Here is a 23974-nt window from a genome sequence, read left to right on the forward strand (position 1 = left end):
CATTACATGGATATAGAACTGGAGATTTATTATTGAGAGTGAAGGAATATATTAATGAAAGAATAGAGAAAATTTAAGGGAAAAAATTTTACTTGGTCGGTCTTCTTAAAGGAGAATGATATTAGGAAAGTTGCTTAAAAATTGTTGAAGATGGAAAAATAGCATGAGGAATGATAATTAGAAAAGATATAGAATATAGGTTGAGGAGTGAGATGGAAATAAACACTGTAATAGAGATGTTATTATATCCAAGTGTTCTTCAAAACTGCATGGTACATTATGATTCATCTGCTCAAGAATTGCTCAATTTTAAAATGTAATGAGAACTGTATTCTGCGCCTTTTTCTGCTCTGTGTTTGCCATTAAGTCTCCCTCCTGCATGATTTGTGTAACCACTTCCTTATATTCTCCTTCACTAAACTTTTCAAGCATTTTGGAATGAAAGACGACTTTCCTTTATCTTCAGTATTTACTGTATTCTGACTTTGCTGATGCCTCTATGTTGTGTTTTTTTTTTTCCTCCTTTGCTTTCTCTTACCTTTGGCCTGTGGGCAGGGAAGGCCGCATGGTGGTGCTCTCCTTGGTGCTGGGTCTCTCTGAGCAGGACGACTTTGCCAATATCCCAGACCTGCAAACCAATGGGTCTCAACAGAACCAGAACACTCAGGGCGACAAGAGGTAGGAGGGGGGAGCGCAAATGTGCCCTCCCTGTGTGGGGTTGTAATGTCAGATTTTGTATGTCAAGAATGGAAAATTTTATCATATATGTCAACAGTCACTGCTTCACATACCTTATCACGATTAGATACAGTGTCCATGATTGAATGAGTGAAGACTGTGTGCGTCTTACTTTGTTAATTAATTTACTAGAATTCATTATAGAAATTAGTGTGTATCTGTAGGTATCGACTGGCTCAATGCACATTAATAAATGATTGTAAGACAACTTAGTAAATTACATATAAAATGTTATCTTAGATGCCCTAACAACCACCTACAATTTTGACAAAATTTTTACAATTAAAAACAAATAATCACTTTTTCCTTTTTGGCTGATAAGAAGGAATATAGTTAGCTGTTAAATATAAAACGGAATTATATTTTTGTCAAAATTAACAGTGAGTAATATTAGGCTATTATAGGGGTTTTGCCATCGGAGACATTTATGACATATCCACAGGATATGTCATAAATGTCAGATAGATGCGAGTCTCACCTCTGGGACCCGCACTTATCTCTAGAACAAGGCCCCCTAAACTCCGTTCTAGCTTTATCTGTTTTTGCTGCCTCCCTGGCCACTTCCTGGTTATATGGTCGGGAGTAACAAAAACAGCGTAACTCGCTGAGCTACGCTGTTTCCGTAACTCCCATAGTAGTGAAGGGCAGTTACGAAAGTAGCGTAGCATGCAAGCTACGATGTTTACCTAACTATTCGGTTCTATAGGACTTACGAAAACAGCGTAGCTCAGTGAGATACGCTGTTTTCGTAACTCCCGACCATGTAAACTTTTTCATGGTCGGAATTCAGCCGCAACACAGCGGCAGAACGTTGTTTAGGGGGCCCCGTTCTAGAGATAGGTGCGGGTCCCAGAGGTGGAACCCGCATCTATCTGATATATGAGACATATCCTGTGGATACGTCATAAATGTCTCTCATGGGAAATCCCCTTTAATATTTGCATTCAGCCCCATATTTTGTGGTTCATGCCTGGGATGGATTGAGATTTTAGATGTTTTCTTTCTTTAGATGTATCTACTACTGCATCTAAACATATTAGCACTATGGCTCCAATTGAAACTATAATCTTAAAGAGGACCTGTCACTAGGTCATATAAGTTGAACTGGTTGACTGACCGGAATAGTGCTGTCTCCCTGATTCCAGCACTGTTAATTGTTTTTTTTTCTGGTCCCCCCATTCCAGAGATATGGCCCGCTATAGTGTTGGCTCCCTACATGCTGATTTGGTGTAGTTAGCCAATGGGGTGGAGCTAGCTTCTCAGCCTCGGAGGCTGACCAATCGGCGTGAGTGAGCTTGAGGGTAGTTCACACCCTGTTGGCTAACTACAGCAAATTAGCATATAGAGAATTAACACAACAGTGAGTCATATCTCTGGAATGAGGAGGTCCAGGGAAAAAAAACATCGCTGGAATCATGGAGACAGCGCTATTCAGGTTAACCAATTCAACTTACATGACCGAGTGATGGGTCCTTTTTAAACTAAACATATAAAACAATCATGACATAAATGTATTATTATTTTCTAAATAAAACAAGAAAATAATTATAGTTGTTGATGTCCGTGAGCTGAAAAAAATAGGGGCTATGACACCAGGGGGCTTGTCCGGGACATGAGCTCAAAGCTTTTTTATCTGTCAGTGCTTCTATTCAATTTTTCTCTTTGTTGTAGTTGAAAGGGAATTTATTTCATATATAAAGAAACATACAAGCGTGTTCTTTATATTTGATGTGACACTCATGAACTAAACATTTCCCTTACAAGCTTACCATACTAGCCAGGACCAAGAAGTCACCATCATCTCTTTCAAGGAGTGCCCAGAAAAATAGCATCCAGACACAAAGTCCCCATTAATGGTAGCTTTCTAGTTAAATCATCTCTGACTGAGAAGTGTAAAAAGAAATGCAGACATTTGGCTGGAATCGCTTTTCAAAGTTAGCTTCGTATTAATTAAGCGGTCCAATTTTCACTCCAAGGTTATTTTTATTCCTCCTATACCACGCTACATATATTAACACATTAATGCTGTCATTGAACCACAATCTGTCACGCAGATCTTCCAAATATAAAATCCTAAAAAGAAAACAGAGCCCCAATCTAATGCCTGCTAGAGTGAAGAACATGACGTATTTCAGTCTTGATTCCCTATCGAAATGCAGGTGTTAATCTCACAAGTTCAGTATCTGCTGATGATGTTATGGCAGTCTATTTAATGAAGATTCATACACCTAGGAATATTTATCAAGGTATAAAAATACTAACCATTAGCCCTCCTCATAAATGTGTTGCCTAGTAAATGAAGGCCCCAACATGAATGAAGAAGAGAGATGACACCCAGAAACCCTAGTGTATTATGCGGCGTCCTTCTTACAAAGGCACAATCCCATGAAGAGAAACCTTTCTAAATATGATTATCTAATGATGAGAAAAGAATAACCCCTCGTGAGACAAATGTAAATTAAACATCAGTGGAAAATACTTACCCTTTAATGGAAAAAAATAATCTTGATCCATCACATCAATTACTACGTCTTTTAATGGTGGCTTAAGATACCATCTCTTATTAACAACAACCCGTTGTATGGTTAAATCTAGTGAATGGCTTTACTGTTGTTTGTAGAGAATCCCACAACCAGAACATGCCATTCGTTGATTTAGGTTGTCTCCTCCTTTGGTTTCTTTTATCTCTCCACTTTCGAGGGAGTTGTATATGACAAAAAAAATAAAATTCTGAGAGATGAAGATACTAGATGAAGTTTTGATTTAAGGTACTCTGTGTTTTGTAGGATTTGTTCATACTAAACCATTAGCTGTGGATTTCTGCTACCTGATTTTGACAAGAAAGCAGGGGCAAATAACTTTGGATGGCTCCGAAGTTCCACCATGTCATGAGCATCTGGGCATCTTTATTTACAGAGTTTAATAATGATCGCTAAGGCTAGAACAAATAATTCAAAGGGCTTGATTGTGGACAGGCATTGATGGTACAGTATATCACTAACACATGCCACGAATGTCTGACCGGCACGGGTCTAAGCAACGTGATCCCTGCCAATCACTAGAACAAAGTGGCAGCGGTGCTCGGAAGGCACTATGCCACTTCATCTCCTGTCGGCTCTGCTTGACCTTCTCCGGAAACCACATGGTAGGCTCATTATAATCAATAGCTGACCATGCCCCTCCAAAAAATGTGTTACCGCTTTAAGACAATTTGAGAAAAAGGGACATTGACTGACTGCCCATATGCCCTGTGCAGATATTTTTTCCCCCACAATCAGAGACATTCACAGCTAAATATCGTAGTGTGAACACAGTCGTATGTTGCCTGTTGAGAGGAATGTTTTTTTCTGTAAAGTATTGAACTTTCTGTGTAAAACAGACCAAACCATATTCCCGTAGCTAAGAAACAGTGCAATCTACATGGCAAGCAGCACTGCAGGTGTCCATCAGTTCTTCTGCCCTTGCCGAATTCTTTCATCATCGTTTCTTTTTAGGATTCTGCACAGAAAAAGTAGCCAGCACACAAAAAGGTAAAGCCGTATATTAACACAAATATAACATATATTTTCTAGGCACCCCTTGCCTTCATAACTGTGAGGCAATATTGAAACACTCAGCATTCAGAAAACTCAGTTGAAGCCTTGAACAATAGCACTTTCTTCAAAGTAAAAAATCAGTACATGTTGAATTATATGAAATACATTCCTAAACACACATTTTATGTCTTGAACAAAGGCATTTTTTTGTTTAGAAAGTGTAAACAACACAACAGTGTAGATATAATATTATGTTACTTTGGGCGTACAGATGTAGCCAAGTTTATCTTGCCTCTGATAACTTGCTGCAGCGTGATATCACACAACAAAAGCCATTGAAAAGCCATTGAAAACGTCAAGTTAAAGTTTCTTGACACTGTATTTAATGCATTAAAAGTCAAGATAAAGATGGCTACATCTGTACATTAGTGGAGTGTAATTCCCCACATAGCCTGCACGTGGTGTTATTTTCAAGGGTTTGTAGAGCAGCTGCTCAGTAACATCTATTACACCATAATTTATTGCATGCTGCTGTTCCACTATAGTTCATAAATTACTAGATTTTATTAAGACAATGACTTTGTGATGAAAGTTAAAAAATAAATAAATAAATAAATAAGCTAGTCCTACTGCTTGGACCCCCAGCGATCATCAGGAGTAATCTGCAGGAAAATCTTGCAGAAAGTGTTCCGTTCCCCTGCAGTGCTACCACAGGGAAAATGATGTATTACATGAGGCCCAGTGAAGACAATGGGCTGTCTAGATAATAATAATAATAATAATCTTTATTCATATAGCGCCAACATATTACGCAGCACTTTACAATTTAGAGGGAACATAAATAGATAATGAATAGATAATGTGGATGGGCTAGGCCCTCCAGACAGCTTTCAACCAATAACTTAGGGAATGATGCTGCATCCCAAAGGTAAGGCCATCAATTGTGGGATCTGTAATGCAAGCTTTGATTGTGCAGGCCAACAGGATCCTGGTTGCCCCGTTCAGTGATGACATATGATGTGCCCTGTGTGACACCACAGCTTGCACACCCCTTAGGCTGGATTCACACAAGCATGTTTGGTCCGTAAAGGACGGAACGTATTTCGGCCGCAAGTCCCGGACTGAACACACTGCAGGGAGCCGGGATCATAGTTATGTATGACGCTAAGAGTCCCTGCCTCGCTCCTAGCGTCGTACATAACTATGATGCTAGGAGCCCGGCTCCCTGCAGTGTGTTCGGTCCGGGACTTGCGGCCGAAATACGTTCCGTCCTTTACGGACCGAACATGCTCGTATGAATCCAGCCTTAGACTGCTGGCGTTCAGGCTGATCACCAGCATTTTTGTAATTGTTGGAAAAAAGGGTGCATGGACTTCAAGTCACACTGTGTGAAAAACCGATAGGTACAACTTAAAGTAGTTCAGCAGCTGCACCACATTGTTTAATAGACATGCGCCATTTTGGATAATACCGCAAACCCTACACTGGCGTACCGTTCGGTGATTCGCCTGTATTAGTAAATGTGCCCCAGTATATATTTTCTGCATAAAATCCTGGCATCTATTAGCAGTTGTATTGTTCGCAGTTTCCCTATATTTCCTCATTGCGAGCAATTCATGCTATTTATATTTACATTAAACCTTAGCGTTTCTGTTCACAAGGATAAGAGTTAATTCTATTTGCAGCTCCACTGCTAATTGCTTATTAATGTGCATGGTTGACCAAACCTGCTTGTAATCCCAGGAGATTTTCTGCATGAAGCGTCAAAGGATTGTGGTAAAGCTGTAAACCCCTTCTTTCCAATAATTTATGTGATTGAGGGATTTGATGCAGAAGATCATGGAATCCATGCACAGTCCTACAGCTACTTTCTAATTATCTATATTGAGATCATAGTGACACCAATGACCTGCAGTGTGCTCAGGATTTCTTGGCATGTACACGGTGATATCACAAAGGCAGAGCAGCCGGAAGCAGCATGAAATCTATTCTACCAGAACACTAGGAAACTTGCTTCAGCAACGGTTACACAATCTATATTCATTTTTTAAAGAAAATGATAGATTATTATAACACTATTAAACAAGACTAAAGAATGGGATTTTGGTGCCAATGAATGAAAACCATAGATGCTAGATGAGCAATTTCTAAATTTTCCATTCAAATTCGCACAGAGCATTTTGTCACACATTTGGGTGGTGTGAGTGGAAAACGCAGCGGCCAGAAGTTTGCGGTAAGATTACGGATAAATATTAATTCTTATTCACACAATACATTTTTAGTTCTGCCACTTTTCATGTGGATTTGTCCCTGGGGGCATGGCAACTTTAGTTTGTGTTTGAAAAGGGGAAATGGCCTCTGCGATTGAGTTACTAACATTTACTGATAATTTTCTACAGAGAAAATGTCAGTGAGCAACACTGGTACCATGTTTTTTAACTTCCCAGTAGTAGTGCGCCATGTTGGGGAATAAAAAATGTGCCCCCGTTGCATGGGTGTAGCTATAGGGTTAAAGAGGTAGCAGTAACAACTAGTCCCTGGCGGCTGAGGAGAAATGGGAAAAAGAGGTTGTGATAGCCATCAGCAGGGTGAAACTGCCCCTCTGCTCTCTGTATGCTGTTGACAGCACCAGGGACAGCAGATGCGAGGAATTTAAATTCCCCACTGCTGCTCTCCTTCATTGGTGGTGATTGACTTTATGTAATAGAAGTTAGCAGTAGATGAGTATACCGATCATTTACAATTTTTATTTCTATTTATTTCGAACATTTTAAGTATATAGCGCCTGCAGATTCATCAGCACAGCACAAAAAATGTATTCACTTACATCGATATCTGATTAATGTAACAGCTTCCATATTCTGTGCAGACAATGCCTTGGTTGGACTTGATCAATAGTTTATTCTATTCGCAAGCAAAAGACTGCATGTCATGGTCTCAGACGAAGAGTAACGTCTCATATACATGGTCGTATTATGGCCCTGCTTAGGAGCCATAAAAGGACTTCCATAAAGGGGACTCTACTGTACCCCCATATGCCTCCAATTTTATTCTTTTTTTTCTGACAGAATATATACGTTTCCGACAGCAAACTGTGGCACGTTTCATCAGACACCATATGTTAGTATCACCGTACTAATGAACAGCACAGCCAGAACTTGCAATGGGCACCTCTATAGTTTAGCACAGAGTCTCCTTGGCTTCATGGCCTGAGACATTACACAGTCTCCTGTAAAGCTGCTGATCTCTGGGGATGAGGGGTCGTTGTCCAGCCAATATAAAACATGCATTGTGGCTGTGGATTTTAAGACAAAAGAAGGTATAAGGGAAATTGGCAGAGCTCCTACATTATTTTTCTATGTAGCCCTCCCTTCAATATTTATTCCCCTTACCTAGTGCTTAAAACAGACATGGGCAAACTACGGCCCGCGGGCCACATACGGCTTTTTAATCCGGCCCGCCGAACTTGTCCAAATCATAGTAAAAACCTCCTTTTTTTTCCCCTTTCCCTGCAATGCCCACGTTTTCCCAATAGATGGCGCACTCAAAACACATTGACCGTTGTTAACTCCTTAACGCCGAAGGACGGATATATCCGTCCTCAGCAGCTGCTAGTTCGCGCAGGAGGACGGATATATCCGTCCTGTGATGGCGCGGGTACTGCCAGTGTACCCACGCGATCAGCGGCAGGAGCACGGCTGTTATACACAGCCTGGCTCCTGCTGCAACTTCCGGAATCGAAGCGCGCTCCGATTCCGGCAGTTTAACCCATTAAATGCCGCTGTCAATAGTGACAGCGGCATCTAATGTGTTTGACAGAGGGAGGGAGCTCCCTCTGTCACCCGATCGGCGCCCCCGCAAACAAATCGCGGGTCGCCGTCGGGTTTCCATGACAGCCGGGGGTCTAACAAAGACCCCCAGGTCTGTCTTCCGCAACTGCCTGTTTGGCGATGCCGGAGGCATGACCTAACAGGTTGCCTGTCAGTTTTACACTGACAGGCAATAATGCTTTGGTATACTAAGTATACCAAAGCATTATATATGCGATCGGCACATCGCATAGTGAAGTCCCCTGGTGGGACTTAAAAAAAAAATGTCAATCAGTTAAATAAAGTTTGTTGAAAAAAAAATAAAATAATTACAGTCAAAATCAAATAAAACTACTTTTTTTGCCCAAAAAGTGGTTTTATTCAGTAAAAGTGTCAAAACAAATAACACATACACATATATGGTATCCCCGCGATCATAACAACTTGACCAATAAAATGAACACATTAATGAAACCGCCGGATGTACGGCGTCCAAAAAACCCGCAAAAAACAACGGCAAAATTCTCTCTTTTCTCCCATTCCCCCCATAAAAAATAAAATAAAAGTTAATCTATAAGTCCTATGTACCCCAAAATAGTACTAATGAAAACTACGCATTGGCCCGCAAAAATCAAGCCCACATACGGTCACATCGACGGAAAAATAAAAAAATGACGGCTCTTGGAATGCGGCGATGCAAAAACAAGTAATTTTTTTCTAAAAGGGTTTTTATTGTGCAAACATAGGAAAACATATAAAACCTTTACATATTTGGTATCCTCGTAATCGTGCCGACCCGTAGAATAAAGGTAACATGTTATTTATGCTGCATAGTAAAGGGCATAAATTTATAACGTGAAAATTAATGCTGGAATAGCTGCTTATTTTCAATTCTCTCCTAAAATAAAGTTAATAAAAGTTAATCAATATATTGTAAGCATCTAAAAATGGTGCAATTACAAAATACAACTCGTCCCGCAAAAAACAAGCCCTTATACGGCTATGTCGACGTAATAAAAAAAAAGTTACGACTCTTGGAATGCGACCATGAAAAAACAAAAAATAATCCTTGGTCATTAACGTGCAAAATGGCCCGGTCATTAAGGGGTTAATGTGGCGCGTATTTCTCTTTATTTCACTTTAATTTTCACTTCGTTTCACGTCACCATTAAGCCCTTCGGTTTTCAAAGAGTACAATATCAGCCGTCACTTTGCCACGAAGCATGCAAACTATGCTAGCAAGAAGTCAACACAAGAACGGGCGGCTACTGCTCAGAGGTTGGCAGCTAATTTACAGAGTCAACAGAACTTTTTTCTTGATAAATCACAGTGCGTATGTTATTTTAATCTATTTACATTTCCTCCTCCCAGTATCTGCGAAATAGTATGTAAATGCCATATCTTGCATATTCCTTGAGACAAATTTATTAACTGATAAGGGCTATTTTTCACATTTGAAAGACAGTTAATAAATTGGGTTGTAGTGTTCTTACTGTGCTATGAGGTTTGCACACACTACATTTAATGCTTTAGTATATCCGGCCCAAACACTCCCTCCAAATGCTCCTGGCCCGGCCCCTCTGTCAAATTTTAGAACCCATTGTGGCCCGCGAGTCAAAAAGTTTGCCCACCCCTGGCTTAAAATATGGAACTTTTTTTTACTTCATATGATGTCCAATTTCTTAGCACTACAGTATAGCATCATACTATATAGGTAATATAACACTGAAGATTGCACTCGGAATTGAATAGGTAGCTTTATATTTTGACGCTTGAACCAGTACTATATCCAAGATTTTCTACTGTATTTTCCATTTAAAGCGTATCTAAATTTTGAGGTGACTTTTTAGAATAAGATGTCATGTGTGTACATGAAGAATAGCACTATTTCTGAACATTGCAGCTGAGAATCGAATACTGAGGGGACATATATCTCTTACCAGAAGCTGCAGCATGTCTGTGTGTGTCTGTGTCTCATGCTGCTCCCTCCTCCCCTCTCCATAGTCTTCTATGGGAAGAGTCTGTGTCTCTCACTCTGTTCCCTCCTCCTGGTCTCCCATCCCCTCTCCATAGACTTCTATGGGCAGTGCGTCTGTGTCTTTCTCTCCGTGCTCTCTCCTCCTACTCTCCCCTCCCTCTAATAGACTTCTATGGGCAGCATGTCTGTGCCTTTGTCTCCTCTCGTTCTCTGCTCCCTCCTCCTGCTCCACCCTATAGGCTTCTATGGGCAACATCTGTGTCTCTGTGCTCCTGCTCCCTCCTTCTGCTCCCACCTCCGCTTTCTATAGTCTTCTATGGGCAGTGTGTGTGTGTGTGAGTGTGTGTGTGTGTGTGTGTGTGTGTGTGTGTCTCTCTCTCTCCCTCTCTCTCTATCTCTCTCTCTCTCTCTCTCTCTCTTTCTCTCTCTCTCTCTCTCTCTCTCTCTCTCTCTCTCTCTCTCTGCTCCCTCCTCCTACTCCTTCCCCTCAATAAACTTCTATGGGCAGCATGTCTATGTCTTTCTCTCTCTCTGCTTCTATTCCTGCCTCCTGCTCCCTCCTCCTCTCTCCAAGGACATCTAGTGGCAGGCTGTGAAGAGACACGCCCCCCACACTTTCTGCAGTACGTCTCCCCTGCTCTGTAACTAGGGATGGATTTTGCTTGACAACAGTGGGTGGACAGCAGATTACAGGAAGGGAGACACATAGTGACAGTAACTTCACTCAGAATTTGCATGCATAAAGCAACTACATTTTAACAGTAAGTAAATTACAAAGTTGATGTATATCAGGCATACTTTTAGATTAGCATCATTGGTTTAAAGAGTTAGTGTCCATTTACAGATTTTTATGACCTTGAATAACTGACCTTGAGTTAAATCAATAGGCCAATGCAGCATCTTCTTCCCTTTTGCAACCATCCTCACTAGTGCCAGCAGCTTATTTTAGATGTTTGCAACCAGTGCATCTCCAGCTGTTGTAAAGCTACACACTTTAGTGTGTCCTGCCAGCCACAGGGTCTTGCAATTTAGCGGCAGCTGGGTAGTCACAGGTTGCCTAAGCTTGTTTTTTATTACTGATATTAGCCATGTACTTTCTATGCATGGGTGAGCAAGGAGCATTCCTATGCTGAGTATATCACTTAGCTCTGAACCTGTATAATATATTTATTTCAGAGCTCTCTTTATACCAGACAATCGCTGTGCTTAAGGCTCTGAGCATAGTAAAAGGCCTAATGGCTATGCTAAGAAAGCTGTAAGCTGCTTTTTTTTGCATAGCAGCTGCCGTTTAAGGCCCGGGAGACAATATGAACATGTTCATCAGCAGAAATACACTGAGGTAAACTACTATATATATATATATATATATTTATTTATTTTTATCCATTTCTAACTGGGAAAGGATACATGTGCACAGCCCAAGGGAGTTGTCTACGACTGCAGGATGTGGACTGCTATCCAATTTACTGAGCACAATATTTGTAAGAAAACAGTAGTTGGCTTCCAGAAATGGCAGTACCATTGAGCCAAAGCGTTTCTGGTTAATTGGTGTTTTAGGAGTGTCCAGCAATTACAGTGTACTCAATCTCATTTATGTTTAAATATAGCCATAGAAAGTATTATCCTGTTTAGTGCCATGTGAGGCCAGCTCTATTCTTGGCATTTCATTTCATATACACAGCTGGCTGGAGATGCATTCTGGTGCTTCACTGTATAGACTATAAAAGTGTAAGAAAAGAGCACAATGGGGCAAATAATGACTATTTTAAATAATGTGAGACACACAGGCCAACCGTAAAGTATTTATTTTCTATGGTTCATATAGAGATCTTTTTAATATTTTATGCTTACTGATACTGCTGGTCCTAGTGATACTTTAAAGCAGTGTCTTGGTTAAAAACACATTTTCAAATACCCTATAAGGGTATTCCAAGTTAAAAGAGAGGGGTCCCCCATTCAGGATTCTCATCCTTTAGCCAGAGGGAAGAGCAGCTATACAAAGGGTCTCACTGTGCATTACAGAGACAGACCACTAATTTCTGTTTCAATATGTCTTTATTAAACAGTTGAGACATCCGAAAATATATATGAACAGTTCTACTCGCAGGCAGAAGTAAATAGTTAAAGTCTCAAATAATAATTAAATAGTTAATTCTTATGACAGACCACTAATTTCAATGGGCGACTTGTAATGCTTCATATTCCCTGTGGTGGCACTGCGGAGAAACTGAACACTTCCTGTTGAATTCCCTTGCAAATTAGAGCTGATCGCTGGGAGTCTCAGCAGCGGGACACCCTGTGATTAGTTTATTATTAGGGGGTCCTTCTAATGCAATCAAAAAGAGATTTTTCAAAGCCAACTTGAAATGCTAGATTAAATTAGAGGGAAACTCCTTCGTTTTATCCTTATGTTATCATTGTGTATGTTTTAATAACAGTAATCTATACATTACTGTGTACAAATCAAGGTTATTAATGGTCTACATACTGGGATATGCTGAGAAGACACATATCTTGTTACAGTTTTACCGGTGCTACACTTTCTGAACTATAATGCAGGTCTCCCCACTAGCCTGTGTATTCGGGGTAGTCAATCTGCTTCTGTAACTTGAATATGGGAAAGCAGTGCTCCTAAACAGGCCAACGTTCTATTCTCATGAAATCTTGAATCTGATTCCAAGAGACCCCCAGAGGAACGTTACTTTGAATAGCCCATGTCACCAGTTGCTGTAGTGCAAGATTTGTACGTTGATCACAGTTTCTTGAGCACATCCAATAGACCTGGAAGTTTATGCACCTACTTCTTACTGGGAGGATCCATCGATACTTATATAAATTTGGAAAGAAAAAAGACAAAGACTGTTTTGCACGCGGGAGACAACCAATCAGTGAGACCTCCGGGGTGCTAATTAAGCCTTTGGCAGTTGTAGGGCACTGTATTAGCGTCATACTCCTGCATTATTATGGCACATTTTTATGGTGGTTCCTACAGTGTGTTTAGTATTACATCTCTACTGAGTGGCACACATTAGTGTGTATGTTCCCTCATACTAGGTAACACATACTTCTGAATCAATCACTGTGTCCAGGATACAGTAATTCACACCACAGCATGCTTCCACTTATCTAATATGCTTATATAAATCATCAGGACAGGCATAGCCAACTTCACCCACTAATTATGGCTGTATGTAGTACAATGCAATGTCCGTAGCCCTGTATTTATAATGGAGCACATTTGCCTCTACATAGCCAATGTATACTGATATATATATGCTGATATATTATGTAGCCTTTATATTCAGATTTGAAAAGTTAAAGGGGTTTTCCCATCAGAGACATTTATGACATATCCACAGGATATCAGAAAAAAGGAGATTTTTGAAGCAGCACTAGTCCCGAGTATGGTGCGGTGCACGCTGTCAAGCCAGGCAAACCAACTCCAGCACGATGTATATCCAAAGAAGTAGTAGGACAACAGCACACGTCTTCAAATCATCAAAGTGGTTTTATTGTCAAGACATCCACAAACGACAAGCAACGTTTTGACCCATAGTGAGTGAAGGGTCTTTGTCAAGCCAAAGACTTTGATGATTTGAAGACGTGTGCTGTTGTCCTACTACTTCTTTGGATATCCACAGGATATGTCATAAATGTCAGAAAGATGCGGGTCCCACCTCTGGGACAAGCACTTATCTCTGGAATGAGGCCCTCTATCCCCATTCTAGCTTTTTCTGCTCCCTCTTCTTTCCTGGCCACTTCCTGACTATATGGTCGGCAGTTACAGAAACAGCGTAGCTCAGCGAGCTACGCTGTTTAATAATTTATGGTCAGAATTCACCTGCTTCTGCCGCAACACAGAGCAGTAGAACGGGGTTTAGGAGGCCTTGTTCTGGAGATAGGTGCAGCTCCCAGAGGTGGGACCCTCATCTATCTGACATTTATGACATATCCTGTGGATATGTCATAAATGTCTCTCATAGTATATAATATTAATCAACATTAATGTTATATGTGTCTATTCCACCAAAGCTGGCTTTTTATAGAAAACGTGGCCCTGGGAAACAAGCCCCTCTCTCACCATTTTTATTCACCATTTTTACTTGTAAATTCCCCGGTGGTTTAGGGCAGTGAAGGATTAGTTTTGCATTCCCTTGTGGTCCAGAGCAATGAAGGGGTCAATGGTAAATTTAGGCTGCTGCTGGGATTCTCAATCTTGGGCGACCCCATAGAAGATAAAGACTGTGGGCAATTGCCCTGTTTTCACCCCCTAAAACTTGCCCAGTGTGTTAGGCAATTTTAAAGGATATGTCCACCTTTGCAACCACATTTTGTTTTTACTGTTCCCATCTATCTAAAATGAAAAATGAGGCATCTTTGAAAAAGGTCTTGATTAAAAATGTCTAATTCACAGCACCTATAATTCTGCAGACATACTACCTCCCATCCGTCCCCTAATTTTTTGCAAACATACATATGGTAGGTTAGTAAAAAAGGAAGAAACGGATGGAATACAGTAAGATTTAACTACACAGAGTTTATTTGTAGTCTGTTACAATGGAAACACATAGGCCTGCATCAAAATTTTGATCAAGACAATTTGCAAAGTTGCTTCAGATACATTGAAGCAATAAAAAATGATTGTGAAGCATTTAAAGTCACTTACTATAATTTTTTCATTACATTAGCCAGAAATCCAGTTCAAGTATCCACTACTCTTTCAGTAAAATAATACTTTATGTATAGATTACTTATAATTTTACCCTTGCTCATTTTAAATTAATCTATCTGAGCCTTATACCATACAGGATTCTACATTTGCCACTTTTCCCTCTTTCTTTGTACCTATACATATTAGCGGGTTTTTCTACTTCAAAAAATTTACTTTAAATGCCCTATTGAGGCATCTGTAACTAATAATAGGGGGATGGAATCCAATAATGTCTTACAGCTTAGAGCTGAATCCACAGTTCTGTAGATTGAAGAGCTAAAATCCCTTACTGTAGAGTAATCTGATGTAGAAAAAACTGGTGATATAGGATCTCAGCAAGACTGTTAGGGGTGTGTCTGTCTACAAAGTTTGTAGTCTGTTTCCACAGCAACCAGCAAAATATATCTGTGAGGTCTAATTCCCTTGACATTTCCCTATGACATTACTTTGAGAGGACCACCTAAAATTGTAGTGAAAAACAATCTTCTTGAAGGTGGACATATAATTCAAGGCTTACAATTGCAAAATAAAAATGTTAGCTTGTAAATGCCTTCATACCACAATAAGACTATAGATTTTTAAATCCAGATATAATAGTATAGTATTGACTTATTAATTCTACTTTACCTTCTAGAGTATAAAGAAAATGAAGGAGCTTTAGAGCTGTCCTTCATTAAGAGTCATCAGAGTACCAGAGGACCTTCTCTTGGGCCCAGGCTGATACAATAATGGACTTCTAATACAACAGGGCCCCAAAGGTCCAGGAAAAGACAAACCAATTTGGTGCTCACCTTTCCCTAGGGTCCATTATAACCTATTAGACCTTATTGATGATATGACCTTTGTGTGCAATAATAACAATAATGCAATTAAAGCGGACATGCACATGTTGTGTAGAGAAAGAGGTTGGACCCTCAGAATCATTTAGTCTTGTGGGCCCAAAGACAACCCCAGTGCCTTCATTTATGTGTAAATGTTGCCCCGTGGAAAGTTGTGTAACTCAACAAATTCAAGAAAATAATTTTAGATTTTGTGACTTAAAAGGGTTTTCCCATGAGAGACATTTGACATATCCACAGGATATGTCATAAATGTCAGATAGATGTGGGACCCGCACCTGTCTCTTCAACAGGACCCCCTAAACCAAGTTCTAGCTTTTTGTGCTCATGCTAACTCCCGGCCACTTACTTATTACATGGTCGGGAGTTACGGAAACAGCGCAACTCGCTGAGCTACGCTGTTTCTGTAACTCCCATAGTAGTGAATGGCAGTAACGGAAGCAGGGTAGCATGCAATTTATGCTGTTTCTATAAGTCCTATTCAGTTCTATGGGAGTTACGGATATAGCGTGGCTCAGCGAGTTACGCTGTTTCTGTAACTTCCGACCATGTAATCAGTAGGTGGTCGGGAGGCAGTGTGAGCACAAACAGCTAAAAACAGGGTTTAGGGGACCCCGTTCTAGAGATAGATGTGGGTCCCAGATAACCTTCCCCCAATAACCTTCCCACTCGTCATCTCACAATATCAAAGGTCAGTCCAGAGACTTGTCTAATAATCTATTCACACCCAGGACTGTAACTTTAAAGGTGTTTTCCGAGTTATTTATGAAATTGGCCAAGGCAGGAGGGATGCAAAAAATAAAAAAAGAGCCTTTACTACCCTCACAGATCATTTTTGTTCCAGCGTCGCCGCTCCGCTCCTCCCCGCCGCTCTGTATTGACATAGCTGCAGCGATCACATGCCCGTTTACCCACGTGATTGTTGCAGCCAAGCACTGACCTCAGCGATCCTGTGCCGTATACCCACTCGCCTCCAGTGATTGGCTGCAGCAATCACGTGGGTAAACGGGCACGTTATTGCTGCAGCTAAGTCAATACACAGTGGCGGGGAGGAATGTAAGCGACGGCGCTGGAACGACGGGGATCCCTGAGTTGAGCAATGGATTTTTTTTTTTTGCATCCCTCCTACCGTGGGCAATTTTTTAAATAACTTGGAAAACACTTTTAACAAGGGGCATCCTCTACGTCTAGAGGAAACAAGGTTTTACCATCATCATAAGAGGGGAAAAGGGGCCTGGATGCCTTTCTTGAACATAATAATATAACAAATTATATGTACTCTATTACTAGATGAGTCGTTGATCCAGGGATTTATTCTCCATATTTGAAATCAGGAAGGAATTTGTCCTCAAAGATACGGAAAATTGTCTAAATCTACGTCACAGAAGAACAGGTTGAACTAGGTAGATCCATGTCCTTTTACAACCATACTGACTAGGCTACTATGTAATGACACTATTATTATTATTGTTCACATTGTAGTGTATATAACGTAAAATATATATATTCTAATCCACACAGGAGGGTGCTGATGGATTTCAGGATTCAGTTACATGCTACAACATTGATTGAAACATTGTTGCCAATATGTAACATTATAAATGGATAGGGTTAAAAATGGATAAAGTTACAATAACATATGACGCTAAATCGTAATACTTTAGTGTATAGTACAGGTACAGCTATTCATATTTCAGTTGATATAGTATAGATGTAGCAGAGTTAAGTTTGCAAATGCAGTAGAGCCAAGTTAATTTTAATATGGCACAGCTAAACTCAAACGTGTGGTTTTCCATAAGACGTCAAGTAAAACTACTGAGCTATTTTAACTCACGGTGATTAAAAGTAACAGTTTTGCTGGATTTACACAAACACTCGCGTTTTTGTTGGCGTTTCCTCGAGGTGTTGTTTTTTTGCCTAAAAATACTGTGGCCATATGTTACTTTATAGTCGATAGTAAAATATGAGAAAGCCTACAATCACACCGTTTTGCTTTGTGGCTTCTTTGAAGAGTTTTAGGGGTCACTGGCATTTTTTTTTTTTTTTAAACGCAGCATGCTCTAGGTATGGCGTTTTTTTTCTGCCGTTTTTCCAGAGGGTTTTTTATACCACTTTAAAAAAATGCCTGTACAAAATGTCACACAATAAAAACACCACCAAAAGGCACTTATAAAACGCCAATGAAGGTTTAAAACGCATGGCTGAAGAAAAAGTGCGTGTGAAGAATGCCTGAAAGGACAAACTCAGCTCTACATCAATATGTGGTTAATGACATTATATGCACATGATAGAATAGATAAGCTTTCATTGATATACTGTAAGTGTATGTATGCACAGATGTAGCAGAGCTATATCTGTCACTTGGCACTGCGTTTTCTGCTTTTATATAGAACCTATTGCATTTTGTTTACTCAGAGATTTAGGTTAGGGCTCATTGGCAATAAAACGCTTCTCGATTATCAAAGTTTGCGATTGCGTTGCATTGTGATTTTACTCAGTGTCTGAAAATGTTAAATGGCCCTAAAATGCGAAATCGCAGGTGCATGAACCAGCTTGAATACATGCAATTGAATGCAACTTCCATAACTAATAGTAGCAGCGATAATGCACAACATCGCATTGCAATTTAACGTGATAATCGCGGTGAGTAAGTTTAAATCTGCTGCATCTGTGTGTGCAAAGATTATATAAATAAATATATATCCTGTATATGTATGTGTATATATATATATATATATATATATATAAACACAAGTAGACAAGCAGGACTATGTATAAAAGAGACAATTAAGCAAATTGGTGTTGAACTGAGGTAACTTTTAAGGAGGTGGTACTGTATGTCTGTGTTATCTCCGCCACAAAATAGACGAATGCTTCAAGGCCGAAATGTTGTGTGCGCCCGATTGTGCGGCGAGGACGTTATCGTGTGTGGATGTCACGTGTCTGCTTCTTTGTCCCTGATCCCTGAATTCCTCACATTTAATTCTCCAACTTCTCTGCAGATGACGCTCTATAATTGGGATATTTCTGCCTCTCTTTCCTATGTTTTCTTACAATTCTAGCAGCTTGCAAACGCAAATTTATTATTCATAACGGCATGAATGCTAATCCCTCCCTAAAAATCTAAATGTACTTACAAAACCCCTCTAGACCACTGATAACGTACATACTGGCCTAGTTTGCGCATCTTAAATGTAAATCTACCACTACCCGGGGAGCACCTCTCATGTAACCATCTTTAACTACCCCCCCCCCAATAGATATTTCCGTAACTTTGGCCTAGATTCATCAAACCTGGAGAAAGAACATGTCAAAACCCCACTCTTCCATGAAGGCAATTTATAATAAAGCAATGTGTTGTTGAGATTTTGTCAGGGTTTTGCTTGGGTTATGCTTGCCCTAACATATCCTCCATATTAAATCTGTCTCTTATATTGCAGCCTTGAATGTCGCTTATTCAATGTTAACATGTTTGTCTGTCGCTCTCTCCCTGTCCGCACTCTACCTCACCGGTTTCATGCCGGTCATTGTATTCACTAACTTTGACCTCTCTCTCACAGCCGTCTGTGCATCTCCCCTTATTCCTCACTGCTTAATCCCCCCCTTTCCAAATTTTCTCATTCGCCTAGATTTTTAACAGGACAGAGATCCTTTTAGCCGCTGGCTTTGTGACTCACCAGTGCTGAATCCTAATTTTGTGTAACCCCATGTCTCTTTCTCTTGTTCTGTATTCACTGTATAAGCTGGTCTTTTCTCGATGTGCTACTGCTCTGCATGCAGGGTCTGCTGCTTCTGTCCTTCTACCCTCTAAAATGAATGATATCAATGCTGACCTCCTCACCAGTGTCTAACCTCTGCTCCCTCACTTCACTCTTTCCCTTTCAGGGGGACTTTGGAACCCAAGAGACTTTCTCAAATTGCAACCCAAAACCGAACAATTTAACTGTGCAAGCAAAAAAAAAATTCCGGACTATGCATATATATGTATGTTAGCGCATATATATGACCTATTTCCTTGGAGTACCTAAGGAAATGTGTTGTAGTGTTACACCGCCACACCTCGTGGTACACTTTCCAATAAGATATTTGCCACCAACAACATACATGCTTGGAAATTTAACTGGAATTATTGCTCAGCTGTATCTCAGGGAAATCGCTAGCCAAAGATATGTACAAAATAAGCCACCACTTATAATAGTTATAGAATTCTAAGAAGATAACTAATTAGTCATTGGCATCTTTAAGGGTACTTCTTCCAATAAGATATTTGCCACTGACAACAGACATGTAACTGGAATTACCGGTTGCTCAGCTGTATCTCAAGAAAATCACTAGCCAAAGATACCCACAGAATAAGGCCCCATGCACACGACCGTGCCCGTAATGACGGTCCGTGATTACGGGCACGGCCGACCGCAGACATTTCTCATCATAGAGTATGGGAGCACGGTCCGTAGAATAAAAAAATAGGACATATCTTATTTTTTACGGAAGCTTTCTACAGCCTGGACACATTCCCGTAAATATACTGGAAGGTGTCCATCGGCCATAGAAATGAATGGGTCTGTAATTACGGATAAAATCTACAGTCGTATGCATGGGGGCTTAGCCACTGCTCAACATAGTTATAGAATTATATGTAGAGGACTAATTCGATTTTGCATACAATGGATGGTCAACATTCTTCCAAAATAAAAATACTAAGTTTTTGTAATTTAAAGCCCCCTATCAGCTAGAACTGTGGCCTGCCCCCTCTGAGTTGGGAAGGGCTTGCCATTGTCGAGGCTTGTGTAGTGTGTGAGATGAAAATTAGATTTTCATAGGTTACATAGGTATAGAGAGTGCAGTTGATTTATTAGGTAAAATTCAGTTGCTCTTTGGTGCTTCAGATTTGTGCTGTGACTTCCTGCTTGGAGAGGGAGATAGAGAAATGCCTCTGGGCACAGAGCTGCTCACAAACGCTGACCTTGAAAGAAAAACTTGACAACTTTTCATGCAGTAGTCATATGAAGATTAAAACAATGCAAGAGGGTTAAAAATATAATAATACATGTCCTAAAGATAGAGTATGAAATAAACCTTTTATATAAGAAATAAATGTAGATAGGCCAGCATGTTTGATCTAGACACAATACATCAGTACAGATCTGATGTGGATATCTGACCTGCCGCATTGAACAGCTGAGCCATCTGACTCCTAAATGAAACGTAGGGAAACAAAAACCATGTTAAAATATGTGACTGAATAAACCCAATAGAAAGAGCTAGCACAGGGCTATGGTTCGAAGCAACCATATCCAGAAAAGCAACAAAGCCTCTAGGGTTTGTTATATCAGTAAATCCCTGACAGTCAGTCATGTGTGCGTGACTGCCAGGGCAAACACTGACATAACAAACCTTGACAGATTAGAAAAAATACAACATAAATATACTCGAATCATCAGTACGAATTATACACTATGCCTTTATGTCTACATATTCCACATTCACATTCCCTTTCTCAATGAGCTAGAAATAAATTGGCTTTTAACTGTAAACATAATGTGTCCCCATATATATATATATATATATATATATATATTCTCCATTCCTCGTTTCATGCGGCCCCAGATCTGCAGTAAAGCAGGGCTTTTAATAAACATCTGCTAAATGTCACAGCATGTATAGCTACTGACTGGTTTACTGCCGAAGGTCAACTTGGGTGAACTCCAATACCCTCTCAGGATCAATGGCTGATACTGGCTTCCATTAATCCACTATCCAGGCCATCGCATGTGATTTCAGCACAGATTTTAACATATGTCCTCTTTCTCTTCTTTAAGATTACCAGCAGGTGCCAAAACAACAAACACAACAGTGGTTCCGGGACAAGCGCAACCAGACGAAAGTGACAAAAAAGCCGACCAGCGTTCATCAGTGTCAGACCTTGTGAATTCTCTGACCAGCGAGATGCTCATGGTGAGTAAATGAGTTCTTAAATTAAATAAATTTCCCCACTCTGTAGTGGATTTACATCTCAAGAGTCTGACGGCACAGATTGTCCGGTGCTTTAACCTCCGCCCATAAAGTAGGCTACACCGTAAGTCGTGTATGGCTTATAATGTTTGTCTGCTCTGTGTGCATCTCACAAAGTATAGCACCCTCAGCATTCTCTTCCCGGGTGTCCTTTTCTCACTTCCATGCCTCCCAAGTGTTCCCCTTTTGGAGGAACACTCCCTACTTTTGGCCCAAATTCCTCTGGTTAAATAACACAATCCAACAAAACAAAACAAAAAACTAGGATCTATCGGGCGCCACCAGTAAGGTTAGAGGAGCAAGGGATCATAAGATAATGAAAACATTTTACCAATGACAGAGGCGTAGCTAGGTTCTCCAGCACCCGGGGCAAAGATTCAGTTTGGCGCCCCCCCCCCCAACCTCTTTCCCGACATCTCCTTCCCCCTCGCCGTGTTTGTTTTCTCTACCAATCGACGTGTAATTTCTTTTTATGTAACGCGAGCATAAAATTATTTGTACATTTCACAAGCAATGTGGTTCTATACACAACACCAGAACCAAGCTCGGTACATATATACAGCCCCAGCACAAATATAGCTCAATTTAGTGCAACCCCTGCCGTATAGGTTTGTACGGTGTAAAACTACAGCTCCCAGCATAGCCCGAACAATGCTAAGGATATGCTGGGAGATGCCGTTCCACAAAAAATAAATCCTATCATAATCCTACCACCCATCATCTCGCTGCAGATCATACAGTGACTACAGTGCTGATTAGAGGCAGAATAAACATTTACATTAAGTGACTCACCGGTGACGTCTCAGATTCTAGTTCTTTTTCTCCATTTGGTCCAGACCTCTATGATGACTTCTCCCGGTCCATTTCTGCAGTTTGCCGCTCACATGTCTTCAGCTTCTCACTTTTCCAACATTTCTGCACCTATAAATAAATATAAAGTTATCATTATACCACACACTACGCCCCTAAATATAATAGCGCCATACACTGCACCTCTAATTATAATAGCACCATACACCGTGTCCCACACACACTGTGCCCCCTGTAGATAGTGCCTGCCATAGAGCCCCCTGTAGATAGTGCCTGCCATAGAGCCCCCTGTAGATAGCGCCTGCCATAGAGCCCCCTGTAGATAGTGCCTGCCATAGAGCCCCTGTAGATAGTGCCCCCATATAGACCACCCCTGTATATAGTGTCCCACAAATAACTCCCTCTATAGTGCTCTACAGATAGCCCACCCCTGTATATAGCCCCCTGTAGATATAGCCCACCCCTGTATATAGAGCTCTACAGATAGCCCAACCATGTATGTAGCCCCCCTGTAGATATAGTCCACCCCTGTATATAGTGCTCCACATATAGTCCACCCCTGTATATAGTGCTCCACATATAGTCCACCCCTGTATATAGTGCTCCACATATAGTCCACCCCTGTATATAGTGTTTCACAGATAGCCCACCCCTGTATATAGCCCCCCCTTGTACATATAGTCCACCCCTGTATATAGCCCCCCCCTTGTACATATAGTCCACCCCTGTATATAGTGCTCCACTAGATAGTCCACCCCTGTATATAGTGCTCCACAGATAGCCCACCCCTGTATATACTATATACAAGGGTGGGCTATCTGTGGAGCACTATATACAGGGGTGGACTATATGTACAAGGGGGCTATATACAGGGGTGGGCTTTCTGTGGAGCACTATAGGGGGAGCTATTTGTGGGATACTATATACAGGGGTGGGCTATATCTACAAGGGGACTATATACAGGGTTGGGCTATATCTAAAGGGGGACTATATCTACAGGGGGACTATATACAGGGGTGGGCTATCTACAGGGGGACCATATCTACAGGGGGACCATATCTACAGGGGGACCATATCTACAGGGCTGGGATATACACAGGGGGGCTATATCTACAGGGGTGGGCTATACACAGGGGGCTATATATACAGAGGGGGGCTATATACAGGGGTGGGCTATACACAGGGGGGCTATATCTACAGGGGTGGGCTATACATAGGGGGGCTATATACAGGGGTGGGCAATATACAGGGGGAATATATCTACAGGGGGCTATATCTACAGGGCTGGGCTATATACAGGGTGACTATATCTACAGGGGGGGCTATATACTGGGGTGGGCTATCTATGGAGCACCATATACAGGGGTGGGCTATATCTACAGGGGGCTATATACTATATAGCCCACCCCTGTATATGGTGCTCTATAGACAGCCCACTCCAGTATATAGTCCCCCTGTAGATATAGTCCCCCTGTAGATAGCCCAGCAGATATAGTCCTCCTGTATATAGCCCACCCCTGTAGATATAGCCCCCCTGT

At 40.9% G+C, this 23974-nt stretch overlaps 1 protein-coding gene across 4 annotated transcripts in view; it reads left to right on the forward strand.

Annotated features, from left to right (window-relative positions):
* SYT7 (synaptotagmin 7) overlaps positions 1-23974 on the forward strand; it is a 315087-nt gene that overhangs the window by 228561 nt on the left and 62552 nt on the right. For 2 of the 4 annotated variants that reach the window (XM_075837639.1, XM_075837641.1), the window contains 2 exons: positions 556-678; positions 21434-21569. In XM_075837639.1, the coding sequence (XP_075693754.1) occupies positions 556-678; positions 21434-21569 (259 nt within the window). The remainder of the gene's footprint in view (positions 1-555; positions 679-21433; positions 21570-23974) is intronic. The other 2 variants (XM_075837640.1, XM_075837642.1) reach the window with 1 other exon arrangement.

Source organism: Rhinoderma darwinii, chromosome 9 (assembly GCF_050947455.1).
Source record: "Rhinoderma darwinii isolate aRhiDar2 chromosome 9, aRhiDar2.hap1, whole genome shotgun sequence".
NCBI classification, from domain to species: Eukaryota; Metazoa; Chordata; class Amphibia; order Anura; family Rhinodermatidae; genus Rhinoderma; species Rhinoderma darwinii.